Source organism: Periplaneta americana, chromosome 5 (genome assembly GCF_040183065.1).
Source record: "Periplaneta americana isolate PAMFEO1 chromosome 5, P.americana_PAMFEO1_priV1, whole genome shotgun sequence".
NCBI classification, from domain to species: Eukaryota; Metazoa; Arthropoda; class Insecta; order Blattodea; family Blattidae; genus Periplaneta; species Periplaneta americana.
In genome coordinates, this window is record NC_091121.1 from 175,156,882 (window position 1) to 175,179,631 (window position 22,750).

General features: G+C 35.1%; 2 protein-coding genes across 2 annotated transcripts in view; both read left to right on the forward strand.

Moving 5' to 3' along the window:
- The window catches only part of oaf (out at first), a 747,676-nt gene that overhangs the window by 553,743 nt on the left and 171,183 nt on the right, over positions 1–22,750 (forward strand). The gene's annotated exons all lie outside the window — the stretch shown is intronic.
- Positions 425–1,954, forward strand: LOC138700567 (uncharacterized). The gene is made up of 2 exons (XM_069827148.1): positions 425–533; positions 775–1,954. The coding sequence occupies exon 2, from the start codon at positions 776–778 to the stop codon at positions 1,952–1,954; it is 1,179 nt and encodes a 392-aa protein (XP_069683249.1). The 5' UTR covers positions 425–533; position 775.

Consider the following 22,750-nt stretch of genomic DNA (forward strand, 5'->3'; position numbering starts at 1 on the left):
AATTCAGTTATGCTACACACTATACTTGTGTGAAAATAAACTTCAGTAATATAGAAAATGCAACATATTTCTGAAACACACTGTACTCTGTACTGTTTATTTCACTGCTAGCAACAAAGGGACAACTCTAGTGAAAATTTGGTCAAAATCTGAAAAAAAAAATCGAAATTTGTTTTTTGCCATAAATATTATCTTTGGTTAATGGCCGATTCATTTGTACTACATTTTTTAATATACCGCCATTTTTAAAGACTCAGCGGCCATATTTAAATCTCCGTGCGCATTCTTTAAATGTCCGCTACAGTGGGCGGTTCTCTGATCGCATATCTCAACATTCTGTGTGATGTATTTCAAATTCCGCGCAGATTCTTGTGATAGTATATGATGAACTATACACTTCTCCCATCTATTGGTGTACTGGCAATACTACTTGGAGCCGAAAGAAAGCATAGTTATTTTTTTTCTCGCTCCTTCCGGTTGCCGCGTGATCTTTGTTTACACATATTGTGAGACTACTTGTTGCTACTTGTAAGGTAATTTCAACGTGTTTTATAATATCTTATTCACAGACTATGGTTTTATTGGTATTTATAGTGTCTATATATATATATATATATATATATATATATATATATATATATAGTATTTTGTAGTTATATTTAAAATGATTTATAAGATTCGCGTATATATGTATTAGTAATACATACAATGCTAGTAGGGTCTAGGCCTAAATTACTATAGGTCATTCTAGTAATTATTGTGTTGAAATTACAGCATGGAGAGATTATCTAGAAGTCGTGCCCACAAAAAACGCCCCTCCAAAAGAACACGAAAAGCGCAGCATGCTGTAAAATGCAAATTTGCAAAACAGTGTGCTGCAGAAACTAGGCCTAACCTCTGTCAACCCCAGCCAGGTGTAATTAACCTCCCTGATTGCCAGGCAGGTCCATCTGCTGTTCATGAGCCTCAGGAAATGTCATCCCCCTCTTTATCAACAAGCACCAAGAAGCTAAAGATGTTTGAAACCACTTCTGCAGGTGAGATTGTACAAGCATTGCCTTCAGATTATTTGTTATTTCATAAAAATGTGTGGGGTGAACTGTTAAAAAATCTGAAGTGTTATGAATGTGACAATAACGCTTTAGAATTGCAAATGAGGGAGAACAAAGGGTTTGCAACCAAATTAGTGGTAAAATGTACTGCCTGTGGTACAAACTGTGGTGAGACCTTCAGTAGCCCACAGACAAAATCTGATAGTAGGAGGCCACCATTTGAAGTAAATAAAAAAATGGTTGAGGCTTTTGTTAGCACTGGTTCAGGTCATTCTGCTATGCAGACATTCTGCTCTGTGGTTGGCATGAAAGGTATGGCACTTGGTACATATCAAAGTCATCTTGACAAAATTGCTAAAGAAACTGATTGCTATAACCAAAAAATCCTCTCCCGGTCTCGCAGAGCAGTACGAGAAGCTCATGAAGTATGTGACCCTACACTGAAATCCAGCAATGTAATGGACATAGCAGTGTCATATGATGGTACCTGGCATAAACTTGGCCATACTTCACTGTACGGTGTAGGATTAGTAATAGATATATTGACAGGCCTAGTTGTTGATTATGAGGTACTTTCAAAATTTTGCCATGCATGTTCATTCGCTGCTGCTGATCTAGGTGAAAATTCCCCAGAGTACAAATTTTGGCTAGATGGTCATGAAAAATCTGGGGATTGCAACAAAAATTACACCGGTAGCTCCAATGCTATGGAGACGGTTGCAGCAGAGAGGCTATGGTTGAGGTCTAAAAAAGAATGTGGCATGCGATACACTACAGTACTCTCTGATGGGGATGCAAAAACACACCTGCATTTGAAAACACTGGCTGTGTATGGAGCAGGTGTTGAAATAATAAAGAGGAATGCATCAATCATGTTGCAAAGAGAATGGGCACTGGCTTGAGAAAGTTAGTAAAAGAAAGCAAATCTGAAAATGTTAAGCTTGGCGGGCGGGGCGTTGGAAAATTAAATGAAAAAGCCATTTCTGCACTGACAAATTATTATAGGGCTGCAATTGTAAATGGGATGCCTGATGTCAGAGCAATGCGGAGGGGGTTTGTTGCAACCTTGTCACATTCAGTGTCAACAGATGAAAAGCCTCGTCACGACAAATGTCCAACTGGACTCGACTCTTGGTGTTTTTATAATCGGAGTAAGGCAAAGGAAGAGGAGCCTCAGAGTCACAAGAACATGAAACTCCAGTTATCAGAAGCAACACTAGAAGCAATTGCACCCCTTTGCGCACGTCTAACCAGTACTGAACTGTTGAGCAAATGTACACGTGGCGCTACCCAGAATGCGAATGAGAGTGTCCATTCTCTTATATGGAGAAAATGTCCTAAAGGCACATTTGTCTCAAAAATCAAAATTAACATTGCAGTGGCAAATGCAGTTGCTGAATTTAATATGGGATGCCTGCAAAGTCAGCTTGTAAAAATAACAATTGGGGAGGGGAAATTGACAGAGGTAGCAAAGAATATTCTGGCTAGGCGGGACAGAAAGCGTACTCAATTGAGTGAATTGAAAAGGGCAGAGAAGCAAAAAAGGGCACGACTAACTAGAGCTGAAAAAAAGTACACAAGAAAAGAAAGCAAAGAAAAGGGAAGGCCAAACATATGGTGCTGGGCTGTTTTAGATATGTAAGTACATTATATGCATGTCTCATTTTAAAAAATTGCCTGTATCTCAGAACTACATTTTTATACCTTCAAAATGCTCTGTGACACATAATTTTCATCTGATTGTTTTCAAATTTGGAAGACACACACTTCGAAAGCTGCTTAAAAAAACTGTAGTTTGCACTCTTTATGTAGAATTAAAAATACTCCCGTTACTGGTTGTTGAATATCAAAATATGCTAAATTTTCAGCGGAATGGACAGTACATAACTAATATTTTTTTTATTTCAACATAAAGTGATTGAAAGTTGAAATGACAACTTGGAATTATTAATAAGTGTATAATAAAGTAGGGAAAAAAAAATTACGGCCTATACTGAAAATGTGATTGACGTAGAGCATTTTGAATTTCCATATCATATCATAATTAAAATGTTGATAACTCAGAAACTATTTGTCCAATTGAACTGAAATTTTGCACAGAATGTTGATTTATTACATTCCTTTAGGGGTATGAATTTCATTAGAATCCGATAAAAATTACAAAAGTTACAATTTTCACTAGTGTCTCCCCATATTATCAGTAACTCTAATCTTCTCATGTGCTCAGTCCACACAGATAAATTCAGTTATGCTACACACTATACTTGTGTGAAAATAAACTTCAGTAATATAGAAAATGCAACATATTTCTGAAACACACTGTACTCTGTACTGTTTATTTCACTGCTAGCAACAGCGGCCGTAAGTTTGTGTGACTGACGTTAGCAAGGACATTAATGAAAGGGGTGGGAGTCAAGTACATTTCGAAACGCAGGTACAATAAAAATTGAAGTAAAAATAAAATGATGTCCCTGTATAAATGCAAACTAAATTATGGAAAGTGTGTATCATTTTGTAGGCTCTATATTCTATGCAAAACTGTCTTCATCCTCGTACAGAAGGGATGATGTACAGGCCCTGTAACTCACGAGATGATTTTCTTTCATTACCCGACCTGTATGTAGCCATTGTACCTAAACAGAAGAGATATATTCGTGTCGTGTTTATTATAAAAATATTTTTATTATTTTTTTTATATTTATTATTAGACTATTATTATTATTATTATTATTATTATTATTATTATTATTATTATTATTATTATTGGTCAATATAGAGCATCCATCGGCCACTGAACGAATATTGCACACTTTTTTCGCTGCCAGTGTGGCGCTATAAACCAATTTTCAATACTTTTATCACAACCACAACACATTTAAAATCTTACTGTACCATATATAGGCCTAGAGAATTATTACTACATCAACACATTTAGTATATCACGAAACATGTAAAATGTAATTATTATGAAAACCACCATTGCTTCTTGTTCAAATTAGTAGTATTAGTACGATCCATTTCCACTAGATGGAAACAGACACGATTGGCAGAGCCGGCAGTACATGAAAACGAAATGATACTAAGTGTGAGGAATGTTACTACAGGTGTGTAGTATTATGTGACGGGTTAGGTTAGATTTGATTGGGTGTGTATTATGTGACAGGTTAGGTTAGGTTTTATTAGGTGTGTAGTATTATGTGACAGGTTAGGTTAGGTTTTATTAGGTGTGTATTATGTGACAGGTTAGGTTAGGTTTGATTAGGTGTGTATTATGTGACAGGTTAGGATAGGTTTGACTAGGTGTGTATTATGTGACAGGTTAGGTTAGGTTTGATTAGGTGTGTAGTATTATGTAACAGGTTAGGTTAGGTTTTATTAGGTGTGTATTATGTGACATGTTAGGTTAGGTTTGATTAGGTGTGTATTATGTGACAGGTTAGGTTAGGTTTGATTAAGTGTGTAGTATTACGAGAAAGATTAAGTAAGGTTTGATTAGGTGTGTATATTATTACTATGTTGGCAGCACTGAAACCCACTGTTATATTAAAGAAATATAGCGGTATTCTTCATTCACGTACGATGATTTTCGTATATAAGTAAGGTACGTATTTAAGACGGTTTCGGTGGGCCCACAGCTCTCCCAGTGATCACAATTATATACTACTCAATACTTTAAATCGAAGGAATTTTGAAGGTATTTTATCAAGTTGCTGTAGTGGCTGGGACATAAGTAACATTTACCTTATTATTATTATTATTATTATTATTATTATTATTATTATTATTATTATTATTATTATTATTATTATTATTAGTTACCTATTTTCTTAAGTTTATACATCTTGGGGCAATACACAAGTGCAACAACAATTATTTTGAAGACTTCTCAGTCCTGCTCGAAAGGTTAAAATTGCATTTACCATGGGATTTTCCATCCTGATCCTGTGTTTATCTTTCACGAGATTCATCTGGCTAAATAGCCTCTCAATATCTGCAATTGACAATGGTAGGATAAGGAAAGAAAATGCCTTTCTTTGAGAGAATGGCCACACGTGCATCACTGAAAATCTCAACCTAAAATATTCATGTAGAAAGATAACTCGGCATGATTTTTCCATCAAACTCCGAAATGTTTTGTTAACATCATTTAATATTTAATTTTGCTTCTTAAATGATGTTCCCTTTCGTGAATAAGTTGAGGCTCAATATAAGAAAAGTTGTGCCCCTTTTTGACAACACTTCTATGGACTAGGCAAGTTATGGAACACACTTTTAAAGGCTAAGACACATTTTGGATCATCAATCATATTTCTCCTATTAAATCAAGTGAAAGAAGAATTTCTTTTTGAACATAATTTTGTGACAGTCTATATTGTGTGTTGATCATAGATCAGGCCTGCACAAGGTTTGCGCTCTCCGAGCCGGCTCACAGCTCATGAGCGGAATGTAGATATTAGCTGCGCTCTGTGTAAGAATAAACTGGAAGAAGAGGTGATCTCGTACAAAATATACACAAAAGCGAAGTTCTAGTACGAATGTTTATGAAAGGAATTCCCGTTCACTCTTTGCAAAACTATCTTGGACTATTATTATTAATTAATAAAGAAATTTTTATTTTACAGAAACAATAGAAATTCTATAGCTACTTAAATGTAGAATATCACTTTGTTATATTTTTATTTATCAGTACATCAAAACGAGGTTTCATGCTGTTGGCAGCTGAAAGGAACAGTAGCCTACTGATCGTAATGAAACATCAGTTACAGATGTTCGATGTCTGCGTTTATTAAAGTTGATTATAGAAAACAGTTGCTCACAAATATAAATGTTGAGCCAAACATAGCAATCATTTTCACAGCCAGCCTGTGTAGTCGTGGATATTATTGCTAATGTTTAGTCTTGTAAAACTCAACCAGGCTAGTAGTATTATTCAAACAATCTTTAGCCCTTAGGTCACATTGAAGATCAATAAGTTCGAGCTGTAAATCGTTAAATGTTATGTTCCGTCTTTTTGATTTCTCCATACTGTACTGTAGCAGTAGGTAAGCAACGTGAAACAGTTACTGTACTGAGAATAAGCCTACACACTGCACTCCACTAGTTAGCTGAGTGGTCGTTTCCCTCTCCTCTACCTATAGCAAGTCTATGTCATTCTGACGTATCTTCTTCTCAGTTTCGGCGAGCGCTGTTTGTGCAGGCCTATCATAGAGTGTACTTACCTGAATTTTAGATTTTTCGGGATAAGACACGTTTTGGAATTACAGAACTCAAAATACCCATTTCGAGACACTCTCGTTTAGGGTGAACGGGCTTTATTCCACAAAGTATATCAGTATATCAGTAATGCTGGAAGCTGAAACTGTATACAGTATTTCAATAAAAATATCGAAGTAGATATTTTACTCCATCAGAACATCTCGCATATAATGAATGTAAATATTCAAATATCTTGGAGCAATAGTAACAAATATAAATGACACTCGGCAGAAAATTACACGCAGAATAAATATGGGAAATGCCTGTTATTATTCGGTTGAGAAGCTTTTATCATCCAGTCTGCTGTCAAAAAATCTGAAAGTTAGAATTTATAAAACAGTTATATTACCGGTTCTTCTGTATGGTTGTGAAACTTGGACTCTCACTCTGAGAGAGGAACATAGGTTAAGGGTGTTTGAGAATAAGGTGCTTAGGAAAATATTTGGGGCTAAGAGGGATGAAGTTACAGGAGAATGGAGAAAGTTACACAGCGCAGAGCTGCACGCATTGTATTCTTCACCTGACATAATTAGGAACATTAAATCCAGACGTTTGAGATGGGTAGGGCATGTAGCACGTATGGGCGAATCCAAAAATGCATATAGAGTGTTAGTTGGGAGGCCAGAGGGGAAAAGACCTTTGGGGAGGCCGAGACGTAGATGGGAGGATAATATTAAAATGGATTTGAGGGAGGTGGGATATGACGGTAGGGACTGGATTAATCTTGCTTAAGATAGGGACCGATGGCGGGCTTATGTGAGGGCAATGAACCTCCGGGTTCCTTAAAAGCCAGTAAGTAAGTAAGTAAGTAAAGATATGTTAAAATCTCGCGTAATATTTTAAACTTGCATCTGAATGAATCATGAGCTAAGAAGAGCTATTGTTCCTCTTTCATGTTAAAGCTGAGATTCTTTCGGAAGGCTTCAGAAAACTCTGGCTTGTGTCACGTGACTTCGGGGGAGATGCGCTTTCTCAATATCGCGTATGTAGAGGAAACGGTGAGTAATGGCACATTCCTACAGTCGTTGAAACTGGATCGACTACATTTGTCAACTAAGACGCTGCAGACCTTACCAGCTAGGTCCTCGTGAGCCCTAGATCTGAAACAGAATCCAACTGTCTCTGCGGTTTACAGGAATTCGAAGTTATTATTGTAATCTCTCTGCTGACAAATAGACATTTTGCTCGTCTGAAATTGGAAATTACCACATCATTCATCGTTTGTTACAACTTATCACATATTAGGCGTATTTGTGTGTGTGTCTGTCCGTATCTATCTATCTATCTATCTATCTATCTATCTATCTATCTATCTATCTATCTATCTATCTATCTATCTATCTATCTATCTATCTATCTATCTATCTATCTATCTATCTATCTATCTATCTATCTATCTATCTATCTATCTATCTATCTATCTATCTATCTATCTATCTATCTATCTATCTATCTATCTATCTATCTATCTATCTATCTATCTATCTATCTATCTATCTATCTATCTATCTATCTATCTATCTATCTATCTATCTATCTATCTGTCTACCTACCTACCTACCTACATACCTATCTATCTATCTATCTATCTATCTATCTATCTATCTATCTATCTATCTATCTATCTATCTATCTATCTATCTATCTATCTATCTATCTATCTATCTATCTATCTATCTATCTATCTATCTATCTATCTATCTATCTATCTATCTATCTATCTATCTATCTATCTATCTATCTATCTATCTATCTATCTATCTATCTATCTATCTATCTATCTATCTGTCTATCTATCTATCTATCTATCTATCTATCTGCCCGCCCGCCCTATCTGTCTGTATGTCATTATTATTATTATTATTATTATTATTATTATTATTACTATTCCGTAAAAGTCCATTTAGTTCTGCTTCCCACCTACTCGCAGATGATATGGCTAATAGGCCTATGTAGAAATGTAAGAAATGGAAATTACGAATAAAGTCTCACAGAATGTGCCCGGATTGGAAATTCGACTGATTTACGAATCGGCTAAAATATTTTAGTTAGGTACAACGTTTTTGCATGGTCAGAACGTCGACTGTCCCTTCCAGAATCCCGGCTTAGAGTCCATTCAAATTAAAAGTAAACATAAACGCAACGCGAAGACAAAAGTATGCTGTCAGCTTACTTAATTGATCCATTCGCAATGACTTACATAAACATAAACAATAACATTAGACGTTAACGTGAGTGTTTTTTAAAACTTATGAAATGAAATAAAATCTGATGATAGATTTTGATTATAATATTAATAGTATAGTATCTTTCCAAGTTATGTGAAAAATAAACTTTGTAGGTTATGTGTTATTTGTATAAGATATTTGCTTTTCACGTTTGGAAATGTGTGGAATAAATGAATGGATCAAAAGTCGCTTTCCCCAGTATTCGTTCTTAGGTTTCATACTTGTACACCTACAGATGTCATAACTTGAACAAACGAATAGCTGGTGTAACAAGTGGTGGGTCGACAACCATATTCGTTCGTAAACTGTTTTTCCGACGTCATGTCTTGTTATTGTTTTGTGTTTATTGTGTTGGGTTGCGTCTGTACGTAATAATTGCTAGTTTCTTGCATTCGACATGAAGCCGATCCTGACTTTTGGAAAACAATTCCGTAGATTGATGAAGCTACATTTAAACTAAACGACAAAGTGAACCGGCACAATTGTGTTTAATGGGTCAGTGAAAATCTACATGAAATTTATCTTAAAAGAATTAAACACTTCAATATCACTATTTGGGGTGGCATTTACATGAGTTATGTTCTGTCATCTGTAAATCAGTGTCTAAACGTTGTGAATTGTGTATCGAGAAACAAGGCCTCCATTATGGACTAAATCTGTAAAGAAATGAGTAGTGAAATGTAAATTGAAAGAAATATATTTAAAATGTGTAACACAGTAGCTGCAGTTACAGTACAAAAATGAGACTGGTTTTCTGGATTTGTTTTGCATAGTGAGTCTACCAGCAGATTCGACAGGAATTACTTTTATTTTTACCAAAAGGTCGTGACTTGTAATTTTTGCCGCCAGATATAAATGGACAAACATTGACTTATTTTCTGCTGCAGAATAAAACCCGCATGTCGTGCAGTGTTCCCCGTCGGCTGGAGCGTGCACTGTCATAGCTGAAATGATTTATACCGTGTCAATCACAGGACTTGTCATCAGAACTCTTCGGGTGAACACATGTCTGAATTAAATGCAGTGGATGCTTCACATGTCTCTGCATTTCACATATAGTTTTTAGAATTAGTTGCGATTTATTCCACGTGAAAATAGTATGGAATTTACATAACTTTACTGCTTCGTCACGCTTGCGCAACTTCACTGCGGCAGAAACAATGACCCATTTTAAACCTCGCGCCATTCTCGATTACTCTGTCCTAGAGCGCTAGTGTGTGTTCCATTAAATCAGGCTTCTCAAGGCCAACGCATAAAAGTTGTTACAGAGAGCAAGTGTAGATAGCGTAGTCAGCTGAAGAGATAAGCTCAATACTCGAAGATAGCCGATCGTTGATTATGTTACAAGCGTGAGCGAGCTAAGTTGTAACTGTCGCGGGAGAAATGCCATAAAGCTGCACTTTTGAGTTGTACTGTCACAATAGACTGTGTTTTCGGAAGGAATAAAATTTCTTAAATACTTTGCAGTAATAATAATAATAATAATGATAATGATAATAATAATAATATTAATAATACATTTATTTTCTAATACATTTATTTTCTAATTATATATCGATGAGTGAAAAGAAGATATCTGAAGCATAAACAACCATACACGTGACGTAATTATTTAAGCACAAGGAACTGGCCACCCTACCCCATTATCTCCTGGTCTAGTTGCCTCATAAGTGGTGCCTTGTTGGTATCACTCGTGAGGTTCAGACCTATCTTCGGAGAGTTGACTAAACAACAACAATACTTCATTTCTAGTAAATGGTTTTTGGTATTGCTCTTTTTTTAAGGTTATACTTATTTAAAAAAAATTAAATTCAATTAAATGATAATCATTAAATTACAATTAAACTTGTTGGTTGTTAAAGTACGTATTCTTATGATACTCCAATATTAATATATTAATTACAATAATAGTTAAAGAATATGTTTCGTAATGTTTTCAATATTTAAAAATAATCAAAACATCTTAGAAATTCAGAAACAATTATTTTTAATTAGATCTATTCAAATCTTGAATCTGGTCTCAAATATTCTTTTCTGAAGTCCTTCAATACTTCACTATACCTATTTGTTACACTGATCTTGATTCAAATTAGGTAACAATTTTAGATTAAAGAAGTGGTAAGAGTTACCCACTGAAACTTGCGACTCCCACAATTTCACTTTCCATATGGAAACTTTTATTTCTTCATACATTTGCGGTAATAAGGATATTCTTTCCTCGGAGATGAACACAATGACTGACCGTTACATCGTAGCGGATGCAGATGTCTATTCAAACGCCGCAGTCAATGACGTCATCCGAAGATACACGAACTGGTTCCGCATCTTGTTCCACTCTTACATTAAAAAAGAGAAAGAGGAGGAAGTGCTCCGAGAAGGCCCTATTGAGACATCTGCATTAGATAGTGCAGCTCAAATCATTGCAGTCAGCATGGAGCTATGGTCGAATGAACATCATGTATTTGGTGTTCAAACATTTTTCTGTATTCCGTTTCTGGAGATGATAAACAATCAAATTTTTCCAACCATCTGGGGCCTGTTGCGTAAAGCTAGAATTACTATTTTACTACATTTCCGTTGCATAAATCTTTATTAGTAAATTTGTCACCACAGCCTAACAAACACTAGCGATTGCTATTAGTTTAATTTCTTTTACCAACGAATTGTTGCATAAAATTTATTTCTAAAATGCGAGTAGAATCGCAAGCACGTTTTTTTACCAATCGTTTGTTCTTGGTAAACTTTCTTAAAAGTGTGGAAATAACATTAGGTAACTCAATAACTTCATTCCTTCGTTGATGGTTTCGATGAAGATTAAATTAGAGAACGCCTATGTCTCTTTAGACTATTATTGCATACACCAAATACATTTCTTTAAAAAGCTAAACATCCGAGAAACTTTTCAAATCGTTCGCTCTATTAGTTCAACAAAAATTCCCCTTTATTTTATTAGGATTTTAACCCGGTTCTACTGTGTGGAAAGGCGACACTGTAATTATTGTTCGGCTAACAATGTGGGTATGAAATATCTGATCTGGATTTTTTCCTCTTACAGGCTATTAAAACATTTCTCATAACCCTGTCAGAAATATTGCTTGCCTGGCGTGCCATATGTTATAGGAGCCATTGTCAGCACTTAAGCCTTATTTATGTATTACCGAAGTCTGCTTCCAGCTCAGTATAAGATTAATATGGCTTTAATCGTGAATTATAAAGCTGTTCTTGACACATGAAATTATTTTTATAATAATGTTGAATTGCCTTGTTAGGAACATTCATGAGCACGCTTATCATATAAAGATGTATCAGCAGCAATATTGATACGCCTAATTTATTTACGAATCGGTCAGGCAGAGTACATTATCATGTTGCAGCAGCTGTGCGATAAAGAATCAGCCATATCTAGAAGATCTACAGTCGCGGCCAAAAGTTTAGAGCACCCCTTCAAAAATTGATACTTTTTTAAATATAATATTTATATGGAAATCATTTCCTGAATATTTATTAGTACTGAAAATATACTGGTTCCAGCTGAAAATGTATGAAGCTTTACTTTTTTATTTTCAAAAATGATTGTTTTAAAAAGCATTTTTCTGTTTTTTAATTTTTTACATTTTTCAGATAAAACGAATTTCTCAATAATATAAATTAATTTCAAAAGTAACGAAAATGTGGTTACGAAACAGTTTAAGGGTGGATCAATTGTAATATCAAGAAAAATAGGAGGTTTCTTATGTTTTCTTCAAGCCACAGAGTGACAACTGTGATTTATTGCCTGTCATAAATTGTTATTATTAGGAGTGGTCCCTTTTATTAGGGTTGGATGACTGTAGTTTGGGTGGAAGATGTTTTATTTACATGTTTCTTCAAGCTGCTTGTGTGTATTGTAAATATAGATAGATGAAAGATACTTGTAAAATATTTGAGAGCTTCAGTTGATTAGTTGTGTTCGTCAGAATAAGTTCTTATTCAAGAAAGATTTGGTTATATCAGCAAGATAATGCCCCTGTCACACTTCTCGAAAAACCAAGGCATGGTTCACCGAGAATGGTATATTCCTACCGTCTTGGCCTGCTAGAAGTCCAGATTTGAACCCCATTGAGAATATCTGGGCGGTTCTAGGGAAGCAAATAAAACGAACGTAAGAAATCTTCAAGAATTGAAATTGCTGTTAGCAGCATGTTGGACAACCCTGAGAAAGGGTTATATATAGAATCTAATAAACTCAATTCCAAAGAGAATACATGCTGTTACAATGCAAAAGGTGGTCCTACAAAGTTCTAAGTGGATTTCGGAGAGAAATATTTGTGTTATTAAATCAAAATATGGCGTTTAACTCTTTATTTTTTAATTGGAAAATTGTGTTAATTTGTGTGTTGTTTGAAAAAATGGCGACAACTAATTCAAATTTCTTTTTTAAATTGTCTCTTTACATTTTAGGAATATTGGAAATTAATATTAATTATTAGAAGCGCAAATTACAATTTACAGAAATTTTTATAGTATTGGATTTGTGTTTTATAGAAAAAATAAAAATATACAATTCTGCCCATTCCATGACATATAACTTTTGATTTGCACATAACATACATAAAAAAGACTATTCTTTTCAGCTATACTAAAGTCATATAATTATTTAAGGTTGTGACATGATATACTGAGTAAAATTGCCTTCTTCAAGGGGGCGCTCTAAACTTTTGGCCACGCCTGTATAACAGTTAATGTCTTTGGCGAAGGAGTAATGGATCTAGATTTGCGTACAGTACTGAGCTTTTTAACAATTTTAGAACAGAATGTATATATTAGTCGTAGCCTAGTCAACTAGGGCCTTATTCATAGACATTCTTAGCGCTGTCTTCCGGTGGATGATCAGCGAACTAACGTTTTTCCTATTCATAAACCAGTGTTAGCGCGCTCGTAGCGCGGGCTAGCGAAATGTCTATGAATAGCACCCCTAATGTTTTATCATATTGGGCTGGAGTTTGATTCCCGGCAGAAGTAATTTTTATTTATAACAGTGAATGTAGGGAAAGTTACATCTTAAATCTATGGTGTTTCCTGTATCATTATTACAATATAAACTTCTCATTTCTACAATTTAACAGAGACGTTAAATGGGGCCTACAGTATTTAAGAAAGACGTAAAATCTGAACGGATGACAACAACGTGAAATCTTTATATATTTTTATCGTTACATGGATTTATTTTGAATATTACACTTTTACTGCGTCATACTATTTTTGACCAATAAAACGATAGGGAACTACGTGTTTCAACCTATCATGGCTGAAAAAAAAACATTTAACAAAAAAATCCGCCCTAAACAAGGGTTCGAATAGATCGGCCTACTAATCAATTCATAAAGAATAATCATTAAAAACAATTGTGTGACAATTTGAAGGGGGAAAAAAAAAAACATTAAGATGAATGATACGAAAACATAGGAAATCATTTACAATAAAAGTTTGTTGGGTACAAATGATTACTAATTATAGCTAAGGATGATTTTGACACATGAGATCCTATGGCATCAATCGTTGCATCAGAAATTTTAAATTGTTTAAGTTGACTTAAAGTTTCCCGTGGAATCGTGCCACGGGCACCGAACATGAGCCCAAAAACTGCCCAGTGTGTGATGTGGTATTGTGCTCCAAGATGCTGACAACAAGGCTCATATATGACTTGTTTTTCACGACACACCTCTTGTGGCTGTTGCTCATGCATCTCGAAACGGATTGTGGGATCCAGAATGACACCCTTATCCTTCTGCCGATCAATTATGATGATATCAGCACGTCTAGTAGAGCCATCAGAAGAGACGCAACCAACCTCCTCATAAACCTCATAGGAAGCATTCTGACGGATTGAAGCTGCGATGAGAGAATGAACCGTATTATGTCTGTTGAAATGGAGCATTTCTCCATGATGGCAGAAACCCAAGACGTGAGGAAGCATTTCTTGCTCGTCGCAACTTCTGCGACGGGTTGAGTCAAGAGTTGTACCAGGGAGAGTACGTACAGGTATTGTATTACAGTTCATCTTAATGGCTTGCGTCCACTACTGCTCGAAAGTCCCTTCAATTTTTGTCACCTCCCTAACATTAATTTTTTTATTACTTCCCTAGCATTTGTTTGTTTTTATCAGCTCCCGAGAATTTGTTTCTTTGTTTGCTAAAATTGTACTTTCAATAGTTGTACCTTTTAAAATGATTCATGTTTATTTCATCATCCATAATAATTGAAACTTTTCTATCATTTCTCTTTTTTATATTATTTGGGTTATGTTATAGCTTCTGCTGTATGAGATTATGGATAGTCACGTATCAGAGATTGTTTAATATAGAAACACTTTTCGGCCGAAAAAAATCTTCAAATCGCTCGCTCTATTAGTTCAACAAAAATTCCCATGTATTTTATTTATTATTAGTCTACAGTCATACAAAAAAGAGATATTTGTGTCGACACCTGAAAGGATGGCGCGAACGTTTTTGAGAAACAACAGGCTGAAAAGTATAATACTTGATGTCGATTATGATGACCATCATCATACCCTAAGCGATATTCGAGCCTACAATCTTGGTTTGAACGCATCGTTGAAACTGTATTTACTCATTAATCTTATCTACAGTGCATCACACTCGACGTAGATTACATTAACAAATTACAATGAACACAATGAAATTCTCAAAATCGATTTTTCAGAATTGGATACTTTAAAGTAGAAGGGTGCAAAGTGCCAAAATGAAACATTTGAGATAAGATAAAAAATGTAGCTATAAGAATAATTGTACACATATGTGTGTCATGTATTTTACTGATAGAAAACAGCAATAGTACAATGTTTACTCAATAATAGTGGTATGTAAAAATATTATTTCTCCATATTTAATTACATAACACAGATTGTGAAAAGGATTAAGTAATGAGTACAGTTGCAGTAGAATAGTGCAAAGTCCAATGCCTATTTTTTCCTATTCTGGAGCAATTTTTACTCATATCTGCCTATACTACTGCCTATGATGCTCATTTGGAAGATAGGAAGTCATTGATAGTAGATCCTCCTTCTTTTCTTCAGTAATTTGCCTATTTTATGCTTTAACTTGAAACAATGCTGACTGCACATCTTTTATTTTTTTTAATGGAATGTACTGCTTCATTATCATGGGACTGTTTCACAGAAACACTAACATCATACTGAATGCAACATGCCTTAGAAATATTCAAGTTCTTGGTGGAAATTAGTTGATCAGCAACATCTTGCGTATTAAGGAAATATGACTCTAGCATTGAAACGGTTTGGAATGGTTTTACAACTTTAGAGTCTTGTACGATTTTAAGCAGGTCACTAGGAATGAAGGCTTTTGTAACGTTCTGTCGTTTTTCAATCAAAGCGAAATCAGAATCGCATTGCAAGAAACTGTGGCCACTGAGAAGGAAACGTTGTTCTATGTGCTCAAATAAACCAATGGCAACTAAAAAGAGACACATGAAAACCATTATACGATTTTTTTCAGCTGCACAGTTATCAGATTCTTCTTGTTTGTTATGTCCATATTGACCAGTTTTAGTACACACGAGGCAATCTCATTGGCACCTCTACTCGCGATGCTTTCATCCCACATACACATGTAAGACTGCATTGTATCACATACACAAACTCCAAAGTTATAACGTGAAAGCTGACATCTGTAAAACATTTCGCTGTGTGTAAGTTTGGGCACAAACATGACCTGTTGAAGATCCATTGCATTCTATGATGCAGCTCAATAGGGCGCTTACCGTCTGAAACTGCATGGTGCTGGCAACGTAACATCTAAATATCTCGCTTAAGAAACACAAGTGGATGTAGCCTCTTTAATACATCATCCTCCTAGGCACATTGCACTTTTCTGCAAAATAATTTCGTTTTCTATGATTTTGGCACTTTGCACCTTTCTACTTTAAAGTATCCAATTTTTCTTTCCTGATATGTTCGTATCACGTTAAAGCAATAAATAAAACACTTTTATGACGAAGTAAATAGGATGAAGATGATATTACATGCTATGTAATTTGCCTTCGGGATAACGAGTTGCAATTTTCCATGAATGAGAAAATAACGAACGGCTTGTAAACCATTGCGTTTTATCATTCTGTTAAACTAAGTGGTCTTCCATGAGCTTCTAATTTGCACTGGTATCAGCGTAAGCAACAAGTTGCCCCGGTATCAGAAATGCATGGTATCCAATTATTGCGGTACGGCAACGAACTGGTTGATGTGATTTACACTCAAATGTTAATTGTTAGGAAGTGAACTAAACTCAACACCTACGTCATCAACATTGCTACCATGTCCCTTCTGCGAACGGTTCTTGGTTCGTATTAAATGGGATTAACATTCCCCAGAAAAACGAATTAATAAAACATGTATTGAAGTTTGTCCTTAATGTCAGTATTTTTTACATTATGAAGAATATTTATGTTTGTTCAACTATGTATTGAAATTTTATTTTTCCAACGTTTCGGAAGAACTTACAGTGTACAGTCATAAATTGTAAAATATAAACCTATTTCGATTATCACTCAAACAAGAAAATGTTCTTTCGACATCACACGATGTTATTGGTGCGAATTTGAATTAGATCTTATTTATTATAGTCTGGTGTCTGTAGGGTGCAAATTAAGATTTCTCATTGGGCGGGGGGGGGGGGGGACTCCTAGATGGAGAATAGTCTACCATACATAAAATTACTATTACCCTCATTCGATACGGCTCAACGATTTGTGGCACTGAGTTGCTTGCCTTGCAGCTTAATAATAATAATAATAATAATAATAATAATAATAATAATAATAATAATAATAATAATAATCAGTTATTCGTAGATTACAAAAAGGCGTATGACTCGGTTAAGAGAGAAGTTTTATATAATATTCTTATTGAATATGATATTCCAAGAAACTAGTTCGATTAATTAAAATGTGTCTTAGTGAAACTTACAGCAGAGTCCGTATAAGCTAGTTTCTATCTGATGATTTTCCAATTCACTGCGGGCTAAAGCAGGGAGATGCACTATCACCTTTACTTTTTAATTTCGCTCCAGAATATGCCATTAAGAACGTTCAGGATAACACAGAGGGTTTGGAATTGAACGGGTTACATCAGCTTCTTGTCTATGCGGATGATGTGAATATGTTACGAGAAAATCCACAAACAATTAGGGAAAACGCGGAAATTCTACTTGAAGCAAGTAAAACGATAGGGTTGGAAGTAAATCCCGAAAAGACAAAGTACATGTATATGTCTCGTGGCCAGAATATTGTACGAAATGGAACTATAAAAATTGGAGATTTATCCTTCGAAGAGGTGGAAAAAATTCAAATATCTTGGAGCAACAGTAACAATTATAAATGACACTCGGGAGGAAATTAAACGCAGAATAAATATGGGAAATGCGTGTTATTATTCAGTTGAGAAGCTTTTGTCATCTAGTCTTCTGTCAAACAATCTGAAAGTTAGGATTTATAAAATAGATTACCGGTTGTTCTGTATGGCTCTGAAACTTGGACTCTCACTTTGAGACAGGAACAGAGATTAAGGGTGTTTGAGAATAAGGTTCTTAGGAAAATATTTGGAACAAAGAGGGATGAAGTTACAGGAGAATGGAGAAAGTTACACAACGCAGAACTGCATGCTTTGTATTCTTCACCTGACATAATTGGGAACATTAAATCCAGACGTACGAGCAAATGCTGGGTAACTTTCGGTGCTGGACCCCGGACTCATTTCACCGGCATTATCACCTTCACATCATTCAGACGCTAAATAACCTAGATGTTGATACAGCGTCGTAAAATAACCCAATAAAAAAATCCAGACGTTTGAGATGGGCAGGGCATGTAGCACGTATGGGCGGATCCATAAATGCATATAGAGTGTTAGTTGGGAGGCCGGCAGGAAAAAGACCTTTGGGGGGGGGCCGAGACGTAGGTGGGAAGATAATATTAAAATGGATTTGAGGGAGGTGGGATATGATGGTAGAGACTGGATTAATCTTGCTCAGGATAGGGACCAATGGCGGGCTTATGTGAGGGCGGCAATGAACCTCCGGGTTCCTTAAAAGCGAGTAAGTAATAATAATAATAATAATAATAATTATTATTATTATTATTATTATTATTATTATTATTATTATTATTATTATATCCATGACCAGGCTTAAGATAAGAGTGTAATTCCTAAGTTATTGATTGTTGTCATCTTGCCAGTGATGATGATACATCAGTATTATTTTCTCTGCTTACTTTATACTGTACTTTATAAAGTAGACTCGTATTAAAACAATTATATTTTATGAGAGAGATAGAACTTATCCCTGGCAGGGATGTTAATATGAATTTATGATAGGGGGATAACTTTGTAACAGAGGAGGAAATCGCACCCTAGGTGTCTGTTCACTATTTAGGTCATATTGCACTTCACAGAGTTTCGGATATGCATGATTTTTTCAAGAACACCCTTAAGTTGTTTATCGTTAGTAACAGCTGATCGTATAGAATTTAGAGTTATTTCATAACACGAGGAAAGTATTGCGTATGCATGGTTCTTGGGAGTCGGCAGTTATATAGACGTAGACTATACTTTTAAATAATAATATAGTGTTTTAAATGTGGATTCTCAAGTATATGGAACGGAATATTCGCACAGACACAAGTCATAATAAACTGATTCGAAATCGAATCGCTAAACAATTCCAGATATTCGAATGTGTCTTTTAGAGTCACAATTTATAACCTTATTAGCATTTCACTCCAATCATACTGTTTTAAAATATCACTGACTACATTGTTACTTTTTTCTTTAGACATCATCCTGTTTGTACTGTATTTTAATTGTCTCATAATAATCTCTTTCTATTATCTAATATTATTTGAAATATATTAACATTCTATGTATTTTAGTTTAATTCTGCTACACAGTTTATTTCAGTGTTTAATTAATAGTTCATAGTATTTTGTTGTTTAATTCGTAAATAACTCTTGTATACATGTAACTCTCATCTAAATCAAATTGTTGAATTCTTTGTAAGCTCATGCATATGTATATATACTTTTTGCTGGTTGAGTGGAAGAGAAGGCCTTACGACCTTAACTCTGCCAGCTAAAATAAATCATTATTATTATTATTATTATTATTATTATTATTATTATTATTATTATTATTATGTGTTTGTAAATCATGACACTTATTAACTTTTATGTTAGGCTGACCAGACGTCCCCGATTTCCAGTGACAGTCCCCGGTTTTGAGTTGATGTCCCCGGGGAGCAAATGTTTTCGCTTTTGTCCCCAGAAGCTTTGATTTTGTTTCAATAACATTTTACACATAAATATTTAAGGATCGTGATGGAACGGCTGCGATTCATGCACATTTCTGAATGTTTCTCAGTATCAGACACCAGCGAGCACAGTATGAGATATTCTGTACTCTTTGAGAAGAATATAGCATTTTTGTGTTTGGTCATCTTAGCATTCGCGTTGCACGGAAAGTCTTAGAACTGCCGCAACGTCCATTTGTAAGTACTAGTAGTTCAAAAAATGAGAAATTTTGTGACAATCCAACAGATGACAGTGGTATGATGTTTTTCAACATCTCAAAAAAAAAAAAAAAAAAACAATTTCGTTTGAAAGTATTCTCAAAATAGTGTCATTAATCATGTGTCTTCCAGCCAGTAATTCATCAGCTGAAAGGTTTTTCTCCACAATGAACTCAATCTGGACTGATGAAAAGTCAAGAATGAAAATTGAAACAGTTAAACCTTTGTTAGGCTTACAAGTGAAAACAAACTTTCATTTCTCATGTGAAGAACTTACAACCCGTTTCAGCTCACGTAACCGCGGCGTCTTCGTGAACCATCCGTTACGTCATACACTGTACAGTCGCGAGAGAATATTAGTCTATCAGTCTAGACTGGAGCAGTGTGAGGTAGAGTTCGGCAACACGATTCTTTTTCAGAAGTCGATTCCAACGATTCAATCATACATTACGAATCGATTCTAACGATTCGTTCACGATTCTTCTCAGTCTGCGATTCCAACTATTCTTTTGAATCGTCAACGAGTTCACGATTCTTCCTACTCTGCGATTCCAACGATTCGTCAACGAACGACTTACAGGACACTTTCCATTGCAAACCACGCGTAGAACAAAAACGTTCTACATCTCTCGCATAGATGGCATAAGAGGCGAGACATTGGATTGCCTCTTTCTCATTGGCTGGAACCATTCTGCATGACCTCTATTAATCTACAAAATTACCCAAGATAATGTTTCTAAATTATAATTTATGAACTGAACCTTATTACGAAGTACATTTTTTGCATTACATCTCTATTTAACTATGCACATTTCAGGTTTGTGTTCATTATTTTCCATACTTAACAAATGCAGTACATATTTTGATTTCACTCTCGCTCGGGAGCATTCGACACGGTTCGGAAATGTCCGTTGACAGGTTACATCAAACAACTAATAGAATCGTGGGTTACGATACCATGCCGATTCCTTACTATTCTTTTGAACGACGATTCGTTACGATTCTTTTGAACGACGATTCGTTGATACCACGAATCGATTCTTACGATTCTTTATTATTAGTCGTTCGAATGAACGATTCGTTCACGAATCGACCCAACTCTAGCGTGAGGGACGTGTCTACAATCCGTTGAAGCATTTCAATACTGCATTAGTGAATTATTTAGTTGTATTATCATTGAATTGAACGGTACGTATTTATACTCCATTGAAGCATTTTAATACTGCATTAGTGATTCATTTAGTTGTAATACCTTTTAATATGCTGTGTATTGAATGAAAATGGAATGTGATGTAACACAAAATAGCAGAACAAAAAATGTAAAACCGTGTTCCCTAACGAAACTTAAACAATTAACTACCGAGTGCATTCACAATATCGATGTTGGGGACTGGCAAAAGGCGTGCGATAAAGTCAAAACGATTGAGTAGGATTATTGGCGACGTGATGCTTTAATGGAACAAGAAATTGAGTAATAGTGCATTATGCAACGGGCCTATAATGAAGGTAATTAAGAAGCGAGTATGGATATTTATGAAACGAGCGCAAGCGAGTTTCATAATTTTCATACGAGCTTCTTAATTACCATTATAGGCGAGTTTCATACGACTTTTTATCCTCGACCATATTTCTAACTTGATATTATTAATTTTATTGTATTTGACCTGGAGCAATGTCCCGTATGTTGTGAGATGTGCGCAGACGCGAAAGTATTGATTTTTTTCCGAGGAACAGATGCCCACATTGACCTTGCTAGGCCATAAGAACCTACAGAGATAACATTGAAATAAAATTAGACATTGAAAAACGAGATGACAAATTGAATTTATTTGAATATTATTTACAATTAACGCTAATTATTATAGTAAGAGAACATAACCTTCTGCGACATTTATTGGATTTCCAGCCTCCGTGACTTTTCGCTAATTCTCTTTCGATTGCATATCCGAGAATAATCGATACTTGCGGTCTTATAACGGTAGAAAGCTGACCTGTCATTGGCTGAACAGTTGTAACCTGAGTCGTCATTGGCTGAAAGACCTGACCTTTAATGAGTAGGTGTACTTTAATGACATGTATAATTACTACATTTCGGCATGGTCGAGCATAAATTATAATTAATGTAGGTTTGAGTACAAGCGATGATGAAGGAGATGATAATAACTGTGAGGCCTCATGCAATGGATCTGAAGGTGGCAGTACCACTGATACAGCAGGGAGTTCAACAGACACGGCAAGCGAAGCAGAATAAATGATGGAAGCGATTTTTCAGCATTATCAATAATACAGTAAGTTAGACACAAAAACAATATTGTAATTTATAATACAGTACCTTATATACTCCGAACCTAAATAATTTATGAACTATTATAATTATTAACTGTATAATATTAACCTAATATTATTTGTTATTTATTTATCTAAACGATAACAGCTCCCTGTACTAACAGGCTGCCACAAAGACAGAGCATATTGTGCAATAGGCAGTTGGAAGTATAAATAATATACATATGTTTAAGTTGAAGGGCGTCTTACACAACGACAAGAAATGACTGAATAAATAAGTAGCTACTAATTAATTAGTTGAAGATCACTGTTGACCATAGAGATGGTTGCGGAGTATAAATATTGATCCTCT